The sequence below is a fragment of the Taudactylus pleione genome, unplaced genomic scaffold (genome assembly GCF_031769625.1).
Source record: "Taudactylus pleione unplaced genomic scaffold, aTauple2 ptg000109l, whole genome shotgun sequence".
Taxonomy (NCBI): domain Eukaryota; kingdom Metazoa; phylum Chordata; class Amphibia; order Anura; family Myobatrachidae; genus Taudactylus; species Taudactylus pleione.
In genome coordinates this window covers 7,722,960-7,745,890 of record NW_028284511.1, presented here as the reverse complement: position 1 = coordinate 7,745,890, position 22,931 = coordinate 7,722,960, and the positions used below count along the sequence as shown (strand labels likewise).

At 44.2% G+C, this 22,931-nt stretch overlaps 1 protein-coding gene across 2 annotated transcripts in view; it reads right to left on the bottom strand.

Annotated features, from left to right (window-relative positions):
* The window catches only part of PIDD1 (p53-induced death domain protein 1), a 39,434-nt gene that overhangs the window by 15,248 nt on the left and 1,255 nt on the right, over positions 1-22,931 (bottom strand). The window contains exons 2-12 of one of the 2 annotated variants that reach the window (XM_088470993.1): positions 18,635-18,761; positions 14,932-15,267; positions 13,600-14,013; positions 12,239-12,445; positions 11,897-11,951; positions 10,157-10,358; positions 8,660-8,794; positions 7,536-7,712; positions 7,247-7,394; positions 7,022-7,157; positions 6,062-6,212 (exon numbers count right to left, since the gene is read on the bottom strand). In XM_088470993.1, coding sequence (XP_088327119.1) covers positions 6,062-6,212; positions 7,022-7,157; positions 7,247-7,394; positions 7,536-7,712; positions 8,660-8,794; positions 10,157-10,358; positions 11,897-11,951; positions 12,239-12,445; positions 13,600-14,013; positions 14,932-15,190 — 1,884 coding nt within the window. In that variant the 5' untranslated portion in view covers positions 15,191-15,267; positions 18,635-18,761. The remainder of the gene's footprint in view (positions 1-6,061; positions 6,213-7,021; positions 7,158-7,246; positions 7,395-7,535; positions 7,713-8,659; positions 8,795-10,156; positions 10,359-11,896; positions 11,952-12,238; positions 12,446-13,599; positions 14,014-14,931; positions 15,268-18,634; positions 18,762-22,931) is intronic. The other variant, XM_088470994.1, reaches the window with a different exon arrangement.

Below are 22,931 nucleotides of genomic sequence, written 5' to 3'. Positions count from 1 at the left end.
ACAATACAAACTCTCATTTCAATCACTAGTAAATTTAACGTACATTTTTTGTAACCATTTTCTTACATCAATGCTATGTTTCTGTTTTCACTCTTCATCATTTAATGGAACCCACTTCTTGGAGAACACTTGTCAGATAACATTATAACGGATCCCAACACAATATTAGTGCTTAAATACAAAAAAATATTTAATTGGTGAAGAAACTAGTATAAAACATTACAAAAACAAAAAAAACAAATCAGAGTACAAATGAGAAAGTATAAACTAAGATAGAGTCTGGTAAAAGTCCCTGACCACCCAAGTCACGGTACCATGCAGGTCTTTTTTCTCTGCTTTGTACCTAAGGTTCCGATTCGCTGTCGAGTTAAGTAAATGTAACACCTCCAAATGTGCCACCTCCCTATCAGTATTGAATGACATCTTTACCCGCTACATTGATAGAACTGTGGTAAATTTTCTACTATGTTCATTCAGAACATTCACACATTCTTGGGGTTACATTTACTATACGCCTTTTTTTATTTATTATATACATATACACAGTGCTCGAAGTGTGCCGGTATGCAACGGTATGGCATACTGGCACTTCAAGCATTAAACAATTTATTTATTTTTAATTGCAAGGGCAGAGGCGTGACTACAGTGATGTGCGGGTAAGCTACATGCCTCCGCCCGCTGCTGTCAGTGGCTGACGCTGCTCACAGGGCGTCGGTTACAGGAGGACAGCCCTGGCCCCCTAAAGCCATAGCCAGCTGCAGTGTGTGATAAGATTGAGTGGCTGGCTCTATGTAAATTCTGGCAGTGTGCCACCCGGTGCCCGTTTCGCCCGCCTGCCAGTGCCGGCCCCTTACTCACTGCCGGAAAGTCTCTGCCACATCCCCGTGGGAGAGTCCAGGATTCTACCTCAGCCGCTGCCGCCTCCCCGCCAGCCAGTGTGTGGCTGTGTGCTCAGCCGGCCCCTGCCGGATTCAGTGAAAGGAGTAACAGACGGCACAGACTCTCATACTGCTCGGGTGACTGAGTCTGCCTGTCCGCTTAAGCCCTGGAGCTTATTTTTACTGCTGTTACTTCCACCCTTGAGGTAAAGGGAAGGGAGTGAGGAAAAGATGTATACTTCCACCCCCCCTAGTACAGCATTTGCTCCACCTTTTCAATTCTCAGTTGGAGACAGCAAGAAACTGGTAAGTAATACAAGATTACAGTTACTATTTCTCTATAGTGTGTACCCCTCCTCCTCTGTGTACCCCACCTCCTCTGTGTACCTCATTTCCTTTGTGTACCCCCTTCTGTGTACCTCATTTCCTTTGTGCATTACACCTTTTCTGTCTACCCCCACCTCCCCTGTGTACCCCACCTTCTCTATGTGCCTCATTACCTTTGTGTTCCTTACCACCCCTTTGTACCCCACAACATTTCCCTATCTGTGCCAATATGTTTTAGTTTTTTTCATGCAGCGCCTATGGGCGGTATCCAATTACCACCGAACGTGATGTGGATCCCCCGGAGCTATCCAAGTAGCCCCGCAGTCCGGCCCGATGCAGACACTTATTGGTGAAAACACATAAGTAAGTAACTTTATCACTGATTGTATGTGTTTTTTTTTCGGGCGAATTATCCTATTTGTTCACCAGAAACAAATGGGATAGGGTAAAAATGTCAAAAGTCAGCGAAAAACAGGGATTATCGTCGAAAAATCCACGTTTTTCACTACAGAAAATATATCCAGGCTACTTGGATACTGCCCTAAGTTTGTTTGTTATTTCCTGTGGTCTATGTATTTTTTATTTTCCCATCGGTGCCAATGGGGTCAATCAATTTAGGGCAATGTTGAATAGCGCTGGGAACAGGTTCCTGGAGCTATTCTATTGGACAGGCAGTTAAGGTGTGTACACAATAGACGATGTGTGTAGGCACTGGTATTGGCGACGGGAGCCTGCACCCCCGCATCGGTGGCATCGTTAAGTGCGTACACACTTGCCGATGCCGGTAACGACGGGGGAGGGAGAGGGTGGCCATGCTGCATTCAGCAGCATGGCATCACAAATGTTATCCCCAGATTGTACTGCAAGTACAAACGACTGGGCATATCGTTAACAACCCATGGGAGCGCACATCATTAATGATCTAGTGCATACACACTAGACGATTAAACAAAATTGTCGTAACGATGTGTCGTTATCGGCAATATTGTTTAAAAAAAGTCTACTCTGTACGCACCTATAAGTTCAACTAAAGGATTTATGCTCACACCCTCCTGAGAGTGCAAGCAGAAATCTGACTAAAGTCCCGGCCGCAATGCTGTTTTTAAGTTTAGTGCAGTGCTGACAGCATTGCAGCCGGGACTTTATTTGGAAAATGCCGGTTAGCACGCCTAAACACCTCACTAAAGGCTTTCTAACGCGCATCTCCCGACTAAGTGCCGGACATGGTGGAAACAACTGTATTGACTACTTCCCGGCGCTATTCACATCACATTTAATTAAATTGCCCCCAATATGTGCGGGTTTTTTTTATGCAAAACCTGTGTGATTTTTTTTTTTTCTTGCAAAACCTATTGGGGGAATTCCTCTGAGTGGTGTTTAAAGTAAATTCTATTTATTCGAGCACCCATTACTTTTGAAGCACCTGGAAGCACACTCATGGTATCAGCACCCCCAACAGCCGTTTTGGCATACAAAACACATAATGAGGATGAGAGAAGAAATGTGTTACCCACAGTAATGTGTACCCAAAGGAGCAGAATTTGAATTGCTGCATTGGACGTCACCCAGAACAATTGTAAGGGCATGATTCAATAAAACGCGAAGTGAATAGCGCCTGGAGCTATTCAATTCTGCGAGAAGTTAGATCCGGGAAGGCTCGTTCTCACGCCTTAAACAAGGCTTATCAACGCAAATGAATTGAATAGCTCCGGGAGCTGATTACTGGCGCTATTCATTTTGCGTTGAATAGAATCGTGCCCTATGTGTTTTATTTATTTCCTGTGGGGCCTATTTTATTCCGAACGGTGCCAATGTGTGTGTGTTTTTTTTTTATTTTTTTCATGGAAAGCTCCTGTGATTTATCTATTTCCTGTGGGAGCCTATGGGGTATATTTACAAAAATGCAGGTTTTTAGTAGTGGAGATGTTGTTCATACTGTAGCAACCAATCAGATTCTAGTTATTATCTTCTAGAATATGGGTGGGCTATAAGCGTCCCCCAGCTGTTGTAAAACTACACATCCCAGCATTCTCTGACACAGTTTTGCTATTTGGTCATGCTAAAAATGTTGCAATGCATGCTGGGATTTATAGTTGAACAACAGCTGGAGGGCCGCTTATTGCCCACCCCTGTTCTAGAAGGTGCTGGATACATGTTAAGTAGAATCTAATTGGTTGCTGTGAGCAACATCTCCACTTTTAAAAACCCGCACTTTAGTTTATATACCCCGTGTTTGATTTTTTTCATATGGGTGCCGTTTTTTTTCCCCATGCAACGGTAATGTGATTTATTTATTTCCTGTAGGGGCCGATGTGTTTGGTTTTTCATTATAGGTGCCAAGGTGTGTTTTTTTTCCATGCACAGATTATGTGATTTATTTATTTTCTGCGGTGGGGGCCTATGTGTTTGAGATGAGCGAGAGGGGCAAAAAGTGAGAGATGAAAGGTAGGAATGAGAGATGGATGCATGACACGCCCCCATTTTCAGTGGCCACATCCCTCACAACACGTAGCCACACCCCTCATGATGCATAGCCACACCCATTTTTTTGCACGCCTTCGGCGCGCACACTCTGTCTCCATGCCCCCACTTCGACCACTCATATACATATAAACTGTCTAGGTGCATTTGATGAGCTGATTGTATAATGACCCCCCCACCAGCTGACAAGGCATAATTCTTATATCAGATCAAGTCTCAGCAATCTAATCGCAGTAATTTATTAGCATTTTCACTTAGGATATTACAAGAAAGAACCCACATTTTGGAAGTGGAAAACAAAGGTGGAAATGTTTGTATGTTTGTGAAAAATGTGACTCACAACTATGGTCAAGAAAATATTCCCATTTCTGTATAGGATACTTCTTATATCTGATGCAAATCTGAGCAGAACAGACAGTGTAATGGTTAGCATTATTGCCCCACAGCACTGAAGTTGTGGGTTCAATACCCACTACAGCCCTAAACTGTGTTGAGTTTGTATTTTCTCCCCGTTATAGCGTTTATTTCCTATGTGTGTACTATATAAATAACTGGCAATAAATAAATGGAATTGGTATGTAATACCGACAGACGGGATCCAGGCAGTCAGAATCCCGACGCCTGGATCCCGACAGGGTTAACATCGACCAACACCGGTGGTCGGTATGCTAACCCCCTCCCCTCTCCCTACCCTAACCCTCCCTGGTGCCTGAACCTAACCTCCCCCCCTAGTTCCTAAACCTAACCCCTAAACCTAAGCCTCCCCTCAAACCCGTTACTTACCTTTGGCATCCCGTTGGACGGGGATGCCGGATTCTGACGCCGGTAAGGTAAGCTGGGATGTCGAACGCATACCAAATACTACCTACTTTTTTTGAGCTGGACAAACATAGGATACGTCTGACGTACCCTGTTTTTTGGGCATCTTTTTCTACAAATATTGGGAGTACATATTGGTTCAATTCTAAAGCAGCCCCCTATATTTACCTTCATGGTACATTAATTACATTTGTTGCCCACCTTTCTAATCTCGGCCTTTATATAAGGACAAAAAAAATCAAGTCAAAACTTTCTTGCTTGTCAGACTTTCTGATGCCTTTCCCACAATCAGTGATTGTCACTTCTACTAAAACACAGCTACATCAGTAACATACTAACCAAAAATAGTTTTATCATTCTTTAGGTTACAAAGCACATTAGTCACACCACAAATCCATATAAGACACACATGCATCTCACGTCATGCTATTACTTAGCCGCAACACGGTTGTGGTTTCACCTCAGTGATTCTGATATTCTACAAAATAAATATATATGTCTTTCTCAGTACAGTTCAAATCATAATTTACACAAACTCAAAAGCTTTGACTTACAAATATAAGCTGACATGGAGAATATAAAAGGTATCATGTAAGTTAAGGCCGGTACACACTAGACGATGTCTCGTGTGCCCGACCTTGTCAGCGCCGCGACCAGGCGTGGGAGCTATCATCGGCAAGTGCATACACACTTGCCGATGCCAGCAGCAGTGAAGCTACGGTGGGGGCCATGCTGCATTCGGTAGCTAGGCCCTCGCTAACAATATCGCCCGTCGAACCCACATGTAGTGCCGATGGAGGATCATATTGTCAGCGACCTAGCAGGTACACACTAGACGATGTGCTCAATATGTCGCTCCAAGCTACCGGATCAGATGAAAAAAATCATCTAGTGCAGAGGTTCCCAAACGCGGTCTTCTAACAGTTCAGGTTTGGGCATCCATAAATTAGCCACTATATCCTTGCTCACAGCAGGAGAGCCCTGTGCATGTCTGGAGACCAGCTATGTCTGCGACAGCTTTGATTTGCCAAAGTGGCTGACAGCTGCCTGATCTCGTACACCGATGCGGTGTGTGAGCGGCAAATGTGAGATGCTTTCAGTGGAAGTCTAAGCAATGGACGGTAAGTGGCTCATTATCATATTTTCACAACTGCGATCCGTGAGTGTATTTGTTTTCATCTCTGAATCAGGCCCTAAGTTTGCAATATTAAAAAAATTATTAAAAAATATGTATATTTGTGTATTGTCACATTATATCCTGGACTTCTTGAAGGCTGTGTAGTCATCGTAGTGCTCATTATATCTGTGATAACATTGTACTTTTGGATGGGGATTTACAAACTTAAAACATGTAACTTCTAAAACTTGTAGCAGCCTAAAGAGGAACTGATCAGTAAAATATTTGAAATGTTTGACATGTCAGCAAAAGTGTTGTGATCATTGTACACCAGCAAGAGGTCATGTGATGACAATATTGGCACCTGATTGGTCCATATTTTCAGCAGTTTCCTGTCATGTAGAGGTCAGCAGGAAAAACAAAAGTCACATGACTGTACCTTGTGTTTGGGGACGCACTGCAGCAGTACCTGTTCCGGTTCTCGCTTCCTCTGTAGAGCAACAAAGTTCACCTGGTACATACGCAGCCGTTTATACACATTCTGGGCTAATTCCCCCACATAGGATTTTGTGGTGTACCATAGCCAGTACCTTAATAAAAAAATAAAAAAATAAAAAAAAAGATCATTTTGGCAATATAAGTTACATGAAACCTATACTGTTAGAAGATACATTTTGTCAACAAAAGCTTTCGAAAACAAATAACAATTTTCAATCAGGAATACTTTTGAAACATCCACAACGTAAACAATAAACTGAGGGTCTGATTCAGACCCGCTCGCGAGCGCTGAGCGCTCGCAAGTGGGTCGATGTTCGCCCAGTGTGCATGTGCACGAGGGAGCCGGCTCAGTCGTGCGCATGCGCGAGAGCTGCATAGCGACGGGCAAGCAGTAGCTATGGGTCTCGCTACAAAGGGGGCGTGCTGTCGGTGGTGAGTGACAAAACGCCGCCTTCGGTGGGCGTGCCGGGGGCGTGGCTGGCCAGACGGAGGCGTTCCCATGGGAACGCCTACTGTCTGGGGCTGGCCCCACTGACATCACAAGTGATGTCAGTGGAAGTGCTTTTGGCTCTGATAGAGCCAAAAGCACTCCAGGGCTTGCGGCAGACGAGACCGTACCACAAGGGTCTCGTCGCAAGCCCGATGACGACCATCTTCCTGGCCGCTCGCTATAGCTGTGGGTGGTCACCCACAGCTATGCGAGCGGCCAGGAGGCTGCTCTAAAATTCATAGGGGCGGCCCTGATTCAGAGCGAGCGCTCTGTCAGAGCGTCCGGCTCTGAATCAGGGCCTGAGTCCCAGAGCACAAGTCGGGCCATATCTTATATACTGCACTATTTGTTACATTTTTTGTTAATTGCAAATTATGCCAAAGATAAAGGAAACTCACAGGCGAGACTCACCAGGAAAAATGATCCACCTGAAACTGGGTATAAATGTGAGTTATCTGGAGCACAACCTGATTTGTTATGTCTGTCCAGGTCTGCGCTTGTGGGTCACCATGTAAGAGGAACAACCGGGAAGAGTCCACAGTATCACCTGCAAAGAGCCATACTGTGTAGTTACTGCCAGCACACAAAGCGATAAACCCTAGCAACATGCACAGCACAGCCTGTGTAATGCCTGACCTGTTACGCCTGGCGGGAGGGGCAGCTGGACTTTAACAGGTCTCAAGAAGTTGTCTGCTGAACTCTGTGAAAGACACAGGAGGGGGCTTGTTGTGGACTCAGAGTCTCCTGTCATTTTTTCAAGCAATTTTGTACTGACCAGTAAAACCTGTAAAAGAGAAAGTCACATTTTCTCACACAGAACTGAGATTCACAGAATTGCAAGGATCAAAACTGCTTAAGAAGGATAAAGAAGGACAGAGTTGCAGGAAAAAGACAAGCAAGAATGTGGTCACTTAAGATCACTGACCTGCATGCGAATTGTACGAGTCTCCACGGTTACACCCGCTGGAAACTCAACACGAACGTTCGGGTCCACGCTGGAGAAAAGCAGCTCTCCTTCTTTTGGGACTTCACAGCAATCTTCCACTAAACGTGAGACCACAAGGAACCAGGAGAAGTGAGAGGTCTTGCAGGTGGCCAGCATCTATGTGAGAAAGGATAGTGAGGAAAAGGCAGCTTAAAATAAATAAACTACGAATGTGTTAAAGGAATCTTTAGTCTAAGAGGCTCTCAGGCCTTAATGCAAAGGGGATGTAGTCTGGAACCCGACGGTCTAAATGCCGACCGCCGGCTTCCAGACTGCTTTATCCCGACTAGGGACAAATGACAGGCGTCTAAATTTGCCCGACGCCTGGAGACCGGCATCCCGACGAGCGGATGCCGGGCACCGCAGGGGACAGCTGCGCATAAGTTTAGGGCTCCCGGGGGGACTTAGGGTTAGGCACCCCCACGGGAGGTTAGGCTAGGGGGAGGGAGGGTTAGGGTTAGGTACCCCAGGGGGGAGGTTGGGGTTAGGCACCCCCCTGGGGACTTAGGGTTAGGCAGCGAGGAAGGGGGGGGTTAGGCTTAGGCACTTAAGAGGGGGGGTTAGGGTTAGGCACGGGGGGGGGGAGGTTAGGGCTAGGCACCCCTAAGGAGGGTTAGGTTAGGTTAGTTGATACTTACCTTTAGGACGATCAGGATTTCAAGCGCTGTCGGGTAGCCGCTGTCAGGAATTGAACCGCCGGACATGCGCCCACCGGTAATACATATCACACCCATGCAAAGACATAGTCTGTCTGCACCTGCTATGGCCCTGATCCTTGTCTCAAAATATCTGGGTCCCGGGGTCACAGGAACCTACTACATTGGGACCCTGTGAGACTGATCATCTTCCAACCACCTCTACTAACATGCCCTACTGAGCTTGGCTGGAAATTATGAGGCATAGTGATCATTATAAGTCTACACATTCTACTTGATATTTTCTACAATGCAATATACATGACAAGCATAGGAGACTAACTGGTAATTCCCATCGGTTGTTCAATATAATGAGATCATCATTAGGGAGACTAAACCAATATACAATTTTTCCCCAATATATCTTACCTCACGCATTGACTTTTCCTTTGTTGTGGTGCTAAGATCTGTCCATGTACCAGAGACGTCACTGAAAGTCCTGATTACCACCTCACGCTTCCGCACAGACTTCAGGTAACTATAGGGAATAATGATCTCCACCTCCTGTTGTACAACAGAAAAGACAAGTGGCATGTTTCAAGTATGCAAACACTAGCACCAACACATGGCCTGGTTCAGAGATGTACGCTAATGCCAACACAGTTGGCACCAGCTGTGCCAAAATACACAAGTGTCACAGCCGTCTGGATTTGTATTGAGACGCCCACTGACGGCTTAGCAAATGCGTACAAAGACGCAGCATCGGCCTCAAATCAGTTGATTATCGGCATTCTGAGTAACCCTACGGCCGCTCAGAATGGCTGCAGGAACTGAGACACGTCCCATAAATGGTAGGGACACGCCTGTGTTTGAGTCGCCACCCCTACCTACGCCCACAAACACTCCCTGCCTGTCAATCACTTTGCGAATAGTTCCTTACTGTGAGCAATAACGACAATGAAACTTGATACATGCGCCGTGTGTCTCAGACGCATGTGCAGATTGCGATAATCGCTCAACTGCATAAACATCGGCAATCCGTCCATCTCTGAGCCAGGCCATCAGGGGTCTATGTGCTAAGTCTTGGAGAGAGATAAAGTGGATGGAGATTAAGGGCCTGATTCAGCTTGGATCGCAAGGCTGCATTCCCACGCACCTGGTCAATGTTTGCGTTCTGCACATGCATCGCACTGCATGTGCTCGAGCTAGCTACTGGGATCGCAGTGTGTACGCAGACCCTTCCGATACTGATTGACAGGAAGTGCAGATTGTGGGTGGTAAAGGGAGTGGTCTCTCGAACGCAAGCATTCCTGTGCGTTGGAACGCCATTACAGGGGCGTGCACAATTAAGCTCCTGCGGCGGCATACACAGCCTGAGTCGTAGATACCGAGAGGAAGTTTAGCAGTTTGTGAGTGGAGTCACAGTCAACCACAACTGTGCGTATGGGTCCGATGTTACCAATGTTTTCGCACACTTGCGAAGGCATTGCGGATGTAAGTAAAGGGAAGTGGGCGGCTTTGTATCGTGCTGCGATCGCATTGCATTCATATACATCGACCGGGTGCGTGCGAACACAGCCTTGCAAACCGTGCTGAATCAGTCCCTAAATACCAACCAATCAGTGACTAACTGTCATTTTTCAGAGATAGTATGAAAAGTGACAGGAGCAGATTGGTTGGTACTTTATCTCTCTCCAAGGCTTAGTACATAGACCCCTTTGTGAGCTACACCAACTCCAACATTATAGCAATGCATAAATCATTGATTACTGCAAATCTACCTTGTTATTCACAACCTCTAAACATAAATTCTCGTTGTTCAGATGCAATCTAAAGATACAAGTACAGGGGCTTTTTAAACCAAAAATCATGGCCTGGACCAATTAGCTGGGACTATTTAATATACAGTATTGGTTGCTGACTGACCTGATGGAAGTGGATTCCATGAGGTCCTAGCTCCAATGTCCTACTGAGCAATATGTCATGGTGTCCGAGCCTCACGTATCGTCTTTCTGGTGGCAGTATTTGATAATATATTGTGGCGGAGGAACTGACAGCTCCCGGAGGAAAATAAAGATGAAAGCCATGTGGAAGGAATACCCAGCATCCATCTGACGTGACACAAAAGCTGAGAACAATTGTGAGGGAAACCGTTAGTAGGAGTCAGACATTTTACTAAAGATTCAGAAGCCATTATGGCCGGCAAATTCATAATATTCTAAACAGCACTGACAGCTTTGTGACCCGTAAATTATATTTAGCCCTCCAAGCACCATCATTTTTTAATCGATATTATACATGGTAAACGTAAAGAGAAAGCAAGCAAAATACAGATACATCTTACAGAACAAATATTAAAAGAGCTAGTGCAAAAAAATTACCTACAGAACTCCATTTTGCATAGGACACAATATACTATTAAGGGGGAGATGTATCAAGTCTTCCAAAGAGTAAAGAAGTGGACAAGTGAAGTTTCCCATAGCAATCAATCAGCTTCTACCTATCATTTTATAGAATGTCCTTGATAAATGCTAGCTAGAAGCTGATTGGTTGCTAGGGGAAACTAATCCAATTCTCCAATTTTTAGAAGTTTGAAACATTTCCCTCTTAGTATTTTGTACACTAAAAAGAAGAAAGAGCCTATTTCACTGCATGGAAAGTATATAATTTCTGGATTCTATCAGTTAGACACTGGCAAGACCTGGTTCATATGTCATATACATTGCAAACTCCAATCCGTCTCCGCTACTACACTCTCTGCAAATTTACACTATTAATTAATAAATGCAAAGAATATTGCACAGGATTACATTGATATTTTAAAATGTTGAATAAAGCTTTCCTACAATCTACAAGATCAGAGTGCAGTAGACTCTGCAGTTTCATATATGGGTCAACTGCCTGCTTCTAGCACCCAGTGATGACCAGTGGTGACCGCCTTGGTGTAGCCCGCTGACAGAGGGCATGATTCAGAGGTGGACACAGGAGTAATCGGCCTTCAGTAGCAGCGGATGTGAGAAGGTATGTAAATGAGGCAGGTGTCGTCTTTTGAATTGAGAGGTCCACCTGCGCCTTCTCAAATCCACTGCAAGCGTCTGAAGACGCAGCTTCGGATCACCATTGGGAACATCGGCGCACCATCGGGCATCTGACTAACCCTAAGATTACTCAAAATGTCCACCACAAGTAAGCTGCCGAGGCCAGGGAATCTGTACATCTCTAAATCGCGGACCATATGCCTGTGTATTAGATACTCCTCCCCATTGCCACCCTCAAACGCCCACAGTATGTCAATCAGGCTGTAACTGCCTCCACATTGCGAACGGGGCCGCAGTAGAATCGCGGCGCATGCGCACTCTGGCACAGTAACCAAAACATCGGTTAATAGCAAACGAATCCCCCATTTGCGTCCGGGTCTGAATCAGGCCCATAATATTAATCACTGTGAGAATATTCATTTCAGTAGGTTGTATCTCAGTAGCAGTAGGGATTCAGCAAGTCTGGAAAAGTGAAAATGGAATACCCACGGGTGGATCGCAGTAAACCACTACTTATATTATCGTCCAATGGCAGTTAGTAACAGATGCTATTAGACATCAAACCAGTTCTAAAGCCTTTTGTTTACAATTACAAAAGCTTATAGCACGGTACAGTAGCAGAACATACCTTTTGTCTTCAGGATTCACATAGATACTTTTTATGTCTAAACTGTGACTCTCATCTGCAGAAAAAACAAGATAAAATGATTGCACATACTGTACACACACAGGAACAAAGCTACATCCAATCATTATTTCATCACTAAACCATAAATATTTGCTACAAGAATATGTTTATTACATTGATAGAATTCCAAGTATAGGTGTAGTGTACATTTGCAGATCATTGTGTGATCCACTTCAGAACCACTGTAAAGTGACTAATGTGCATTAAGTGTCCATAGTCTCTTTAGACAAGCACATAAAAACAGAGAGGTTCTATAAATATATATATGACATAGTATTTTACCTTCAGCTGGAGGGGAGGGCTCAGGTTCTCCTATGGGGTTTCCTTGGAGATATACACAGGAGCACTGTGCGATTTCTAGTGGCACTGAGTGCAACCTGTTGTTCTGTAAGTCCAGACGGGTAAGGTGAGGAAGACTGGCCAGACCTGCTGGTATAGTGACCAGCCAATTGCTGTGGAGATAAAGCTTCTGTAGCGACCTCAGATTACCTATACAGAGAAGTAGATTTTTGTCACCTATTGTTTAGATGATCTTTATCACGTCACATTTTATCACATGAAATATTTCATTGTACACCGATTACCTAATTCCTTGGGCATTTTGTAAAAATAATGAATTTTGAACAGGATTTTCATTGTGTGGTACAATTATAAATCAGGTGTTCCCCAAAGCTCTTAAGGGGCGTATCCACTTGCCGAGAAAAATGAGCGATTGAACGATTGTTATCATTCAATCGCTCCTTAATCGTGCAGAAAAACCAGCAATGCACGTTCCCGCTGGTCATTGTTGGCATTGCTCATCACCCAAACATGACGGTCAACCTGATGATATTATCAGGTTGAGCATGTTCGGGGATGAGGGAGGGTGCCTGCACTGACTGACATATCGTTCAGTGTGGGCACTGCACAGTATAATGAACGACTGAACGATAACGATATTGGGTGTACACACTGAAAGATATCTTTCAGAGAAATCATCCTGCCACATCTCTGAGCAGGCAATTCTTGACGATATCGTCATATTGGCCTGCATGTACGGACGACAAAAGACATCGTTAACAACCCACGGGAGCGCGCATCATTGGTCGTTCACTGCATACACACTGAACGATATGAACGATATCGTTTTCGTCCATAAAAATCATCTATTGTGTATGCGGCTTTAGGGCTAGATTTACTATAGGCAGTTTTGTCAAGCTGCTGGTTATTGTTTTGTTTTTTAAAGCAGTTTTAAAACCACCAGATTTACTTTAGGCCAAATCAAGGAAAGACTGTAGTTTTACAAAAAACACCACATTAGAAATTGCTGTCCTGAATTTGTACATGGTCAAAATACAAATCCTGAAAGATATTAAGCTGCGATATGACACACTGCCAGAAAAACCACCAGAAAAGACGCCAGAAAGAAAAAAAGGTGGTTGTGAAAGGCGATGGCTTAAACCACGTGCTGTTTGAGCTATCTGGCTATTCAGGACGCAATGATTGAATTCTAAGTTGTATACAATAAAAGGAGTTTCAATAATGTGATCATTAATGGTGTAAATCTAAGTAATTAGAATACTGCATTGAACAGAATCATGTTGGACACATTTTATAGCATCTGGAATAAAATATGACACAATGGTTATTATGATATCACTCACACATTGTCTCTGGAAGATTTGTGAGGTTGTTCCCAGACAAATTTAGATCAACGCATTGCTGCAAATTTCCAACCTCCTCTGGGAGAGTCACCAACTTATTCTCAGACAGATCCACTTCTTCCAGGTTACTTAGCTGCCCAATACCCGCAGGAAGCTCTCTCAGCTGGTTGGACATTAGTGAGAGACTCCTCAAACTTTTCAGTTCACCAATGGCATCTGGGAGTGTCATGAGATGGTTGTAGCCAAGGTGGAGAGTGGAGAGACTATGGAGGGCAGTGACACAAGACGGCAGCTCTTTGAAGCTGTTGAAGCTGAGATCCAAGTGGCGCAGCAAGGAAAGCTGGCCGAGATCTGGGGGTAGATTGGTCAGTAAACCATCCTGACACTTTCCAATTTCATCCCATAAATGTCCACCTGTGAAGGTAAATATGTTTATGAGATAACAAATGTTCACAAAACCTTGTTAATTAAAATAGGAATTAATGGGGTTCTGAAATCCTTGATAGAATGAAACTTTAATCGAAGTTACATTATTGAATGTAATTTCAAAAATATACTGTTAGGTTAACTGGCTCCTGACAAAAATTAGCCCTATTGTGTGCATGTACGTACATGTCCATGTGGTAGTGAATATGGGGATCTATGTACTAAGCCCTGGAGAAAGATAAAGTGGATGGAGATAAAGTACCAACCAATCAGCTCCTAACTGTCACTTTACATGCTGTGTTTGAAAAATTAGTTAGGAGCTGATTGGTTGGTACTTTATCTCTATCCACTTTATCTCTCCAAGGTTTAGTACATAAGGTGCATACACACACGATTTTTTTAACGATTATCAATAACGATATAGTTTATCGTTCAATCGTTGAAGAAATCGTTCACTTTCTGAGTTAAAACGATGAATGATTATCGTTCATGCGCGTTCAGTCATACTGACCAACTCAACGATTTTCAGTAAGGGAATGTGCAAAAATCGTTTGTAGTTCAAAAAAAATCGTTCATTACATTTAGTAAATGAACGATTTTAGTAAACGATTTTCGTAAATTTTTCCCTTGAAAAAATGAATGAAAATCGTTTACTAAAATCGTTCATTTACTAAATCGTTGTGTGTGTATGCAGCTATACACACCATAGATTGCAAGCTCCACTGAGCCAGGGACTGATGTGAATGGCCAAATATCCTCTGTAAATCGCTGCTGAATATGTGCGCGCTATATAAATAACTGGTAATAAATAAATAATAAGAGCATCAATTACACCTGCTCTTTACGGAGAAGAAAAACATTGCATAGAAATAGTGCAAATCACTGCACATAGGTTTGCATTCTTACCTTTCAATACCAATGATTTAAGCCTGCTGAACATGGTCAGGTAAGTCACCACTGATGTTATCATGGCATCATTGCTGCTTAATCGGAGAAATTCCACCTGCACTAGATCACTTCCCTGTTCCTCTGTCACCTGCAAGAACCTCTTGCACCCATCCAGGTAAACATCCAGGATGAGCCTGTTGCCTGCAATACATGGCTTGGAAGAGGCTGGTTCCTCTGTGCCGGTTCCCTCCCTCTGGGAGTCCAGAAGATGCTCCATCTCTCATTGTCTGAGCGTGGCAACACGGGCATGTCACAGCTCGCCCGGCACCGAAAAAAGATGCCAGTTACAGAAGGCTGTCAAGAAAAAATTAAATAGACAAAATGACTGAATGAAAAAAAAAAAAAATATTTGTAAAACACTATCAGCGATCATTATTCATAGTTGTCTGAGCAAATTATAATGATGATGCACTACAAGCAAAACACTGTAATGTAGATAAAAGCGAAGTTCTCTATGTTTATTGGCTTTTAAAAATGATGTAGCCTAATATCTGTATATATATTTCTGTAACACATGACGTGATGTGTAGATTGCACAAACATAGTAGCAGCCATCTTAAAGCAGAGCACAGCATTTATCTATTTCAGACATTATTTTCAATTAGTCCTTCATGAAATATTTTTCATCAAACAACACAAGTTCTTAATAAGCATTTGTAAATATATGATTTTTCTATTTACCGCAATTATTGGAACAATGAGGGGCATTCATCAATGAGCGAGTGCATAAGGAACAGGAGGGCTATTGTGACATAATAAACTGGCAATTGCAGACAGGTGTGATATGTATTACCGCCGGCCATTCCCGACAGCGGCTGCCCGACCAAGGAGGTAATCCCGATCGTCCTAAAGGTAAGTATAAACTAACCTAAACTAACCCCCCTAACCCTAACCCTCCTTAGGGGTGCCCGGCATCACTTCGATCGGGATGCCGGACGCCGCTCTCCCGGCGTCGGTAAAATGACAGGCGTCTAGATTTAGACGCCTGTCATTCAACCCTCGCAGGATTAAGTAGTCTGGAAGCAGACAGTCGGCATTGCAGACCTTGCTCTTGTCTTTACACAGCTGAACATGGGTATGTGACTGAGTGGTGTCTTATGGAGGAAAATATTTGCTTATGGTAGTACAAAACTTGCGAGTTGGGTACAATTGGTCAACAGTTATCATGTTGGCATGAGAATGTTGGCATGTTAAAGCTGTTGACATGCTCAGCTTGTTGACAGTGACCATCTTGATATTCATCATGAATGTCTACATGGATGATATGTCGACATGATGAACTGTGAACTGTTGCGGCCCTAACATCTTCCTCCCGGTCTTGTGGTCACGTGAGGAACAGTTCTGGCGGCGATGTCTCAGCATTCCTAATTCCTTCCCCTAATCACCCTCTAGTGCCTAACCCTAACCCCCCCTCCCACAGCTTAACCCTAACCTCCCCATCCCTCCCACAGTTTAACCCTAACCTCCCTCCCCCCACAGCCTAACCCAAACCTCCACTCCCCCCACAGCTTAACCCTAACCTCCCCTCCCTCCCACAGTTTAACCCTAACCTCCCTCCCCCCACAGCCTAACCCAAACCTCCACTCCCCCCACAGCTTAACCCTATACTCCCCCCTGGAGCCTAACCTCCTCTACCCCTCACAGCCTAACCCTAACCTCCCCTCCCCCCACAGCCTAACCCTATACTCCCACCTGCAGCCTAACCTCCCCTACCCCTCACAGCCTAACCCTAACCTCCCCTACCCCCACAGCCTAACCCTATACTCCCCCCTGCAGCCTAACCTCCCCTACCCCTCACAACCTAACCTCCCCTCCCCCCCCAGTCTAACCTCTCCTCCCCCCACAGCCTAACCCTAACTTCCCTTCCCTCCCACAGCCTAACCCTAACCTCCCCTCCCCCCACAGCCTAACCCTATACTCCCCCCTGCAGCCTAACCTCCCCTACCCCTCACAGCCTAACCCCCCCACAGTCTAACCTCCCCTACCCCTCACAACCTCTCCTCCCCCCACAGCCTAACCCTAACTTCCCTTCCCTCCCACAGCCTAACCCTATACTTCCCCGCCCACAGCCTAACCCTAACCTTCCCGCCCCCCAAAGCCTAACCCTAACCTCCCCTCCCCCCACAGCCTAACCCTAACCTCCGCCCCACTGTCTAGCCCTAACCTCCCCCCCTACAGCCTAACCCTAACTTCCGCCCCACAGCCTAATCCTAACCCCCCCGCAGCCTAACCCTAACCTCCCCTTTTCCCCACAGACTAACCCCCTCAGCCTATCCTCCCCTCTCCTCCACAACCTAACCCTAATCTTCCCCCCACAGCCTAACCCCTCCTAACCAACCAACCCTAGACTCCCTCCCCACAGACTAACCTCCCCCCACTGTCTAACCCTAAGATCCCCTCCCCCACAGGATAACCCTAACCGTCCACTTCCCCCCACAGCCTAACCTCCCCCCCCACAGCTTAACCCTAACCTCCACCCCACAGCCTAACCCTAACCTCCCCTCCCCCCCCCCACAGCCTAATCCTGTGAATTTATCGACATTCTGAGGATGTCCACATGGTGCCTGTAGACAGCTTGAACTATGTCGACTTTCTAATGTCAACATTGTGGTATCGACATTATGAATGTGGACATGGTTACTGTTTCTGACTGGATTCCAAACTTGCATATAATAAAGCATTTGAGCCTACTGAATGACACTTACATTACTGTATAACTCCCATTGGCATTTTGTAGCATTGGAAAATCACTTTCTTACTTATATACTCACATGCATAACAGAATTTGAACATTACTATTATGTACAGATGTGTACCTATCCTCACATGGTGCCAAAAAATATACCCCATTTGGCGCAACGTGCACTTTGTGGCTAAGCCACGTCATGCAGAACACTTTAGACAAAATAGGCATCATTCAAATACAGCCCAAAACAAGGTTTCAGAGCTCCTTGTGCCTTGTTGCCCTCTCCCCCTAAGCTCATGCCATCATAAGGCTGCGTCCCAGGGAGTAGGTGGGCAGGAGCGCCTGACCAGAGCACCGCATCACTAGCCGGAGCATTCTAAGGGCGCTCCGACCAACTATACAGGCTGCAGAGTGCCTAATCGGAGCATCTGAAGGACATTTCGGCCGGCACTGCAGCACCGATACTGGCTGCAGGGTGCCGTTCCAGGCACCCTACTAGCCAGATGCAGGGGCTGTGACGGTACCGCTCTGTGCAACAACACCGGTCTCACCGCCCTCCCTGCATCGCTAATGCGACAAAATGACAATGCATAGGTACCCTGGACAATGGGGCTGGAATTGTATGCAGCTGCATGAGATGATAACCAGTGTAAAAAGGCAAAAGACGGAGGTTTGATACAAGTGAGCTGCACCGTGCATCACTGCAAATATGTATCGGTGTGCTAAATCTGTGAGTCTTGCGACAAAAAGACTAATCCACTGTGCCTAGTATAAGTGACTTTGCATGCGGCTACAATGCAATCAGACAACACATATAGTAAAACATACAGAAACCATTAAATGGCTACCCATGGCAGAGCGTCTAAGTCGCGCCAAAGACAGGTGTATAAGGGCACATCTGTATATAATATTAGCACAAAACTTTTACCCAAAAAAGTGCAATAAACAAACATGGGTGATTGTTGTGATACTTACAAAATGAAGGCAGAAATGAGAATCAACGGCGATCAGCCTGTTCACTCAAAAAGTCCTTTGTTCTGGAAGGAGAGTGAATCTCACCCCCTGCACATAAAATGCTGTATACCAGGGTTCACATTTTTTGCTATAAAAGTAAATGATGCATTGAGTATTTTGCTGATCTGTGCCCAGGGCTGTGTGCAGTGGTGCAGTCACTTTTTTTAAAACTTCCTGGTTACATGAGACTCCAGTGACGAGTAAATGGGCAAGGCCTTTGTTCTTAAAGGAGCAGGAACAGACTTTCACCCCTCCCCTATGTCACATCACAGTAGGACATGCAAGTTCTTTTGTACTCCAAAACTCTGTATTATGCAGTTCTGTGTTAGTCTTGTCACTGGTAAAATTCCTAATAGATAGAATAACAACTATCTATGCAGAATATATATGTTCATGCTCATTGCACATACAGCCGAAAAGGCTTTGCTGCAATTGGAGTGACACCCATTATAGGCTAACAAAGCAGACTTAAGATGGGTACGGTACACATTAGACGATGTGTACCCAGCACGACATCGCCAGCGACAGTACCCTGCATGCGGCAAGTGCATACACACTTGCCGATGCCAGGTCCGACGGGAAGGGATGTGTCAGCCTGCATTCTTCAGCATGGCATCACTAGTGACCCACGGAATCGTGCATATCATGGGTACACACTAGACGATGTACACAATATGTCGCTACGAACCGCGGGATCGGACATTGTTTAGTGTGTAGTGTACCAGCATCAGGTCTCCTCATCTGACATGTCATTCTGTTTTTACACTCTTCGAAACTTTCAGACTTGCTGCTATTAAATTAGACGATAACGAATACATTTATGAAATCCCCTCAGACTGCATTCATGGTAACAATATGTTCACCAACCTGCAACTCGGGTCCCACTGGATGACACTAACAGCTCTAATGACTACATAAGTATATAGGAGTGCATGTAAGTGTGAGCCCATGCTTTGTACCTTGTCCTTGCCAGTTACCATTTACAAAGGTTTAAATTAGAAGAAACTGTGAACAAAATTATCTAGTAATTTTGTGAATCTTTTATTGGGGGAAAATACAGTGTTTTAAAAATAAGTAAATAATTGTCACATTTCTAATTAAATATTTAATCAATTACAATTAAAATAGATATATTTATTATTTGTTGGAGGCATTATCGTGCAACACAACCCATTTAGGCCTCAGAGCATTCCAAATTCATTGCATCGTTCACCAGTTAACTATTTTTATTATATTGCACTGTATTTGTACAAAAGCATATACTGGAATACTCATCATAATGGACTGTAAAGTGTCAGAGTCATTTTTATTTTTTACTCCAAAACTATTGTTTGTATATATATATATATATATATATATATATATACATCTCCATCTTTTGGTTAAGATATTGGGTTAGGGTTTTGTTTTTCCAATTTTTTTTTAAATATGACTACAATATTTTATACTGATTTAGATAGATTTTCTACTTCTAATTAGAGGACAAATAAGGATACACTATGGTTCCAATGCCTGCATGAGGTAAAGTAGAGTTCCAAGTGGTAAAAAACTAAGGGGGAAAAGGCATACTTGCCTATCTTCCCGATTCGGCTGGGAGCCTCACGAAAATCGGGTGCCACCCCCCCGGAAAGGCAGGCAAGCCTCCTGGCGGCCTCCAACCCCCTTGCAGTAACAATAGAAACCCCCACAACATTAATATTGGCATTGTGAAGAGGGGCGGGCCACTATGACGCATTCACACCCCATGCTCCGCCCCCAATGCTTCGTCATCGCAGCGCCACACACCCTTTCTGCCATGACACACCGCCCACCTTGGAAGCCTGACAACTTCCTCCCAGAAGGAGGGGGCTGAAAGTCGGTAGGTATGGGAAGAGGCAAAAAGAGAGGTTGACCGTATGGACATGCTTAGCCATGAATGTGACCTAATTTGGTACTGTGCAATAAGATTCTTCCTGTTCTTCAGTACATGGCCCAATTGTGGCTTCTGCTTGCCACAGTCTGCAAAGTCATTATAAGGATAGTGATGGCTCTCATTTTCTAATGGGTATATTTAAAAAATGTTAATTATATTTGGAGCTTATCACTCGCATTTATCACATTTTAATTACTGCCATATTTATATGAAAGTGTATGTTGGGACAGCCCATGTAGGATAGTCTTTACCTTTTTCATGATGCGAAGGTTGGCATTATGGCTTTCCAGGACAGACCCAGCAGCAGAGATGCCAGCTACAACCTGGTGGAGGATACGCCATGGTAGAGTATCCAGCAGAACACCTGCACCTGCTGGTGCAACAAGCAGATCGCATATCTGCAGGTGGATCTGAGTGAAGGGATGTGGCTTATCTCGCTGTTGGAGCCCACACCCCACTTCTAGTAGTATGAATTGTTGCAAGTGAGATATTCAATGTTCACATTTACACAATGTTGACAATCAAAATGTCAACACCACAATGACAACAGGTACATGATGTCGACAATCAAAATGTTGAAATCACAGTAACCTTAACAATAACGACATTTCAACTGTGTCGACATTTTACCGATTACAACATTTTACCCATGTACATTTTCCTTTCGACATTTTGATTGTGTTGACATTTTGCCTATCACCATAATGGTGTTGCCTTTTTGAAATTTCGGCCTAACGACCAGCACTGGGTTGGGATATACAGGTGACTTTGAGTTTTGCTCCCAGAGTGTAAACAGGTTCTACAGGAGAAGACAAGTATACTAGTTAGCAGTTTTAAGCTTTTTACTTTTAGTACCTTCATCACCTTGGAGGGCTACTATCACTACTGCTTTAAGTTGATGAGGGATTAATTCAGGGACATAGTCAGAATATTATGGGACCCATAGCAATATTTTGAAGGGGCCTCAGCTACAAAGCTTCTAGGAAACACCTCACTCTGCAGAGGTTGTTCATTTTATGACCCATAGTAGTGCCCTAGTTAATGTTATTCCCCACAGTAGCACCCTAGGTAATATTATACCCCACAGTAATGCCCTAGTCAATGTTATGTCCCAAAGTAGTGCCCTTAATGATATGCCCCACAGTAGTGCCCTAGTTAATATTATGCCCCATAGAAGTGTCCCAGTTGTTATGACCCATAGAGTCCCTGAGCCGGGCAACAGGCCAGACTCTATTGCTTAGCAGCTAGTTCCAGGAACTTGGTAGACAGCTACAGTATATGGCCTCTAGGCACCCACTATAGCTACGCCCATGGACTTATTTATACAGTATTGTTTTATTCAGTTAAAAAGGAGGTCCACAGAACCTGATACTGGTTGAAATATATTTAAGTCAATTTATTTGTGTGCACTCCTTCTATCTTATGTATATTACAAAGTACTGTATGCAACATGTTCACAAAAATTTTCCCAAATTAGACAGACATTATACAATAAGACTTTAATCAAATGGAAAATCATGTAACAACTCTGAACAGAGGAGAATGGGGTGCTGTCTGTAACTGCTGCTACAAATCTTAAATAAGACCAACCAGCATGTTAACAGCAGGAACAATGGGAATGTAAGGAGGATGGGTCAGGAGGTTGCTATAGGAAAACTGTTTTAGAGTGTCAGCTTTTAAATTAATGGAGCCTAGTCTACAAATTATGGTAAAATTAAACCTGGAGAAGAATAGTCAGTGACTAGCGAGCTTGTATTCATTCTAGTCTATTTGCAGTTTCAGTATACAATGGATTTTTGTAACCTCTATATACTGTAATACAATACTTGGCAACCTCCAACCAGTGTCTCTATTCTCAAAGGCCCATTTCTCTGTTTCCTACATCATAGTTCATATCCGCACATGAAAACTGATGTGAGAAATATTTACAGGGGTGCAAGTTTTTGTCTACAACATTAATTTGAGAAAGTATGACTCCTGTTCTATGTCAGAGTCATCGACATCAACTATTAAAGACAGTGCTGCAGGACTGGGGCAGAATTAAATGCCTTTTTCAATGCCAGAAAGGCTTTTGAAGTTGTCTCAGGGGATCCCACCTGTTACTGTGATGTTTCTCCTACAGCCCCTCTGACCTCAGGTCTGCAGCACTCCCACCACTTACAGGGGTGTCCTTTCTGTATAAATTTAACGCCCTTAGGGGCTTCTTTTTACCCCCCTCTTGGCGATGGCAGGAATAGCTCCGAAACTCCTTCCCCAGCATGTTCTTGTTCCAAATTACATACTGGGAAGAAACACGATCAGATTCAGCTATGTTATAGAGGTGTCATTTACCTGTGGTGCCATCTT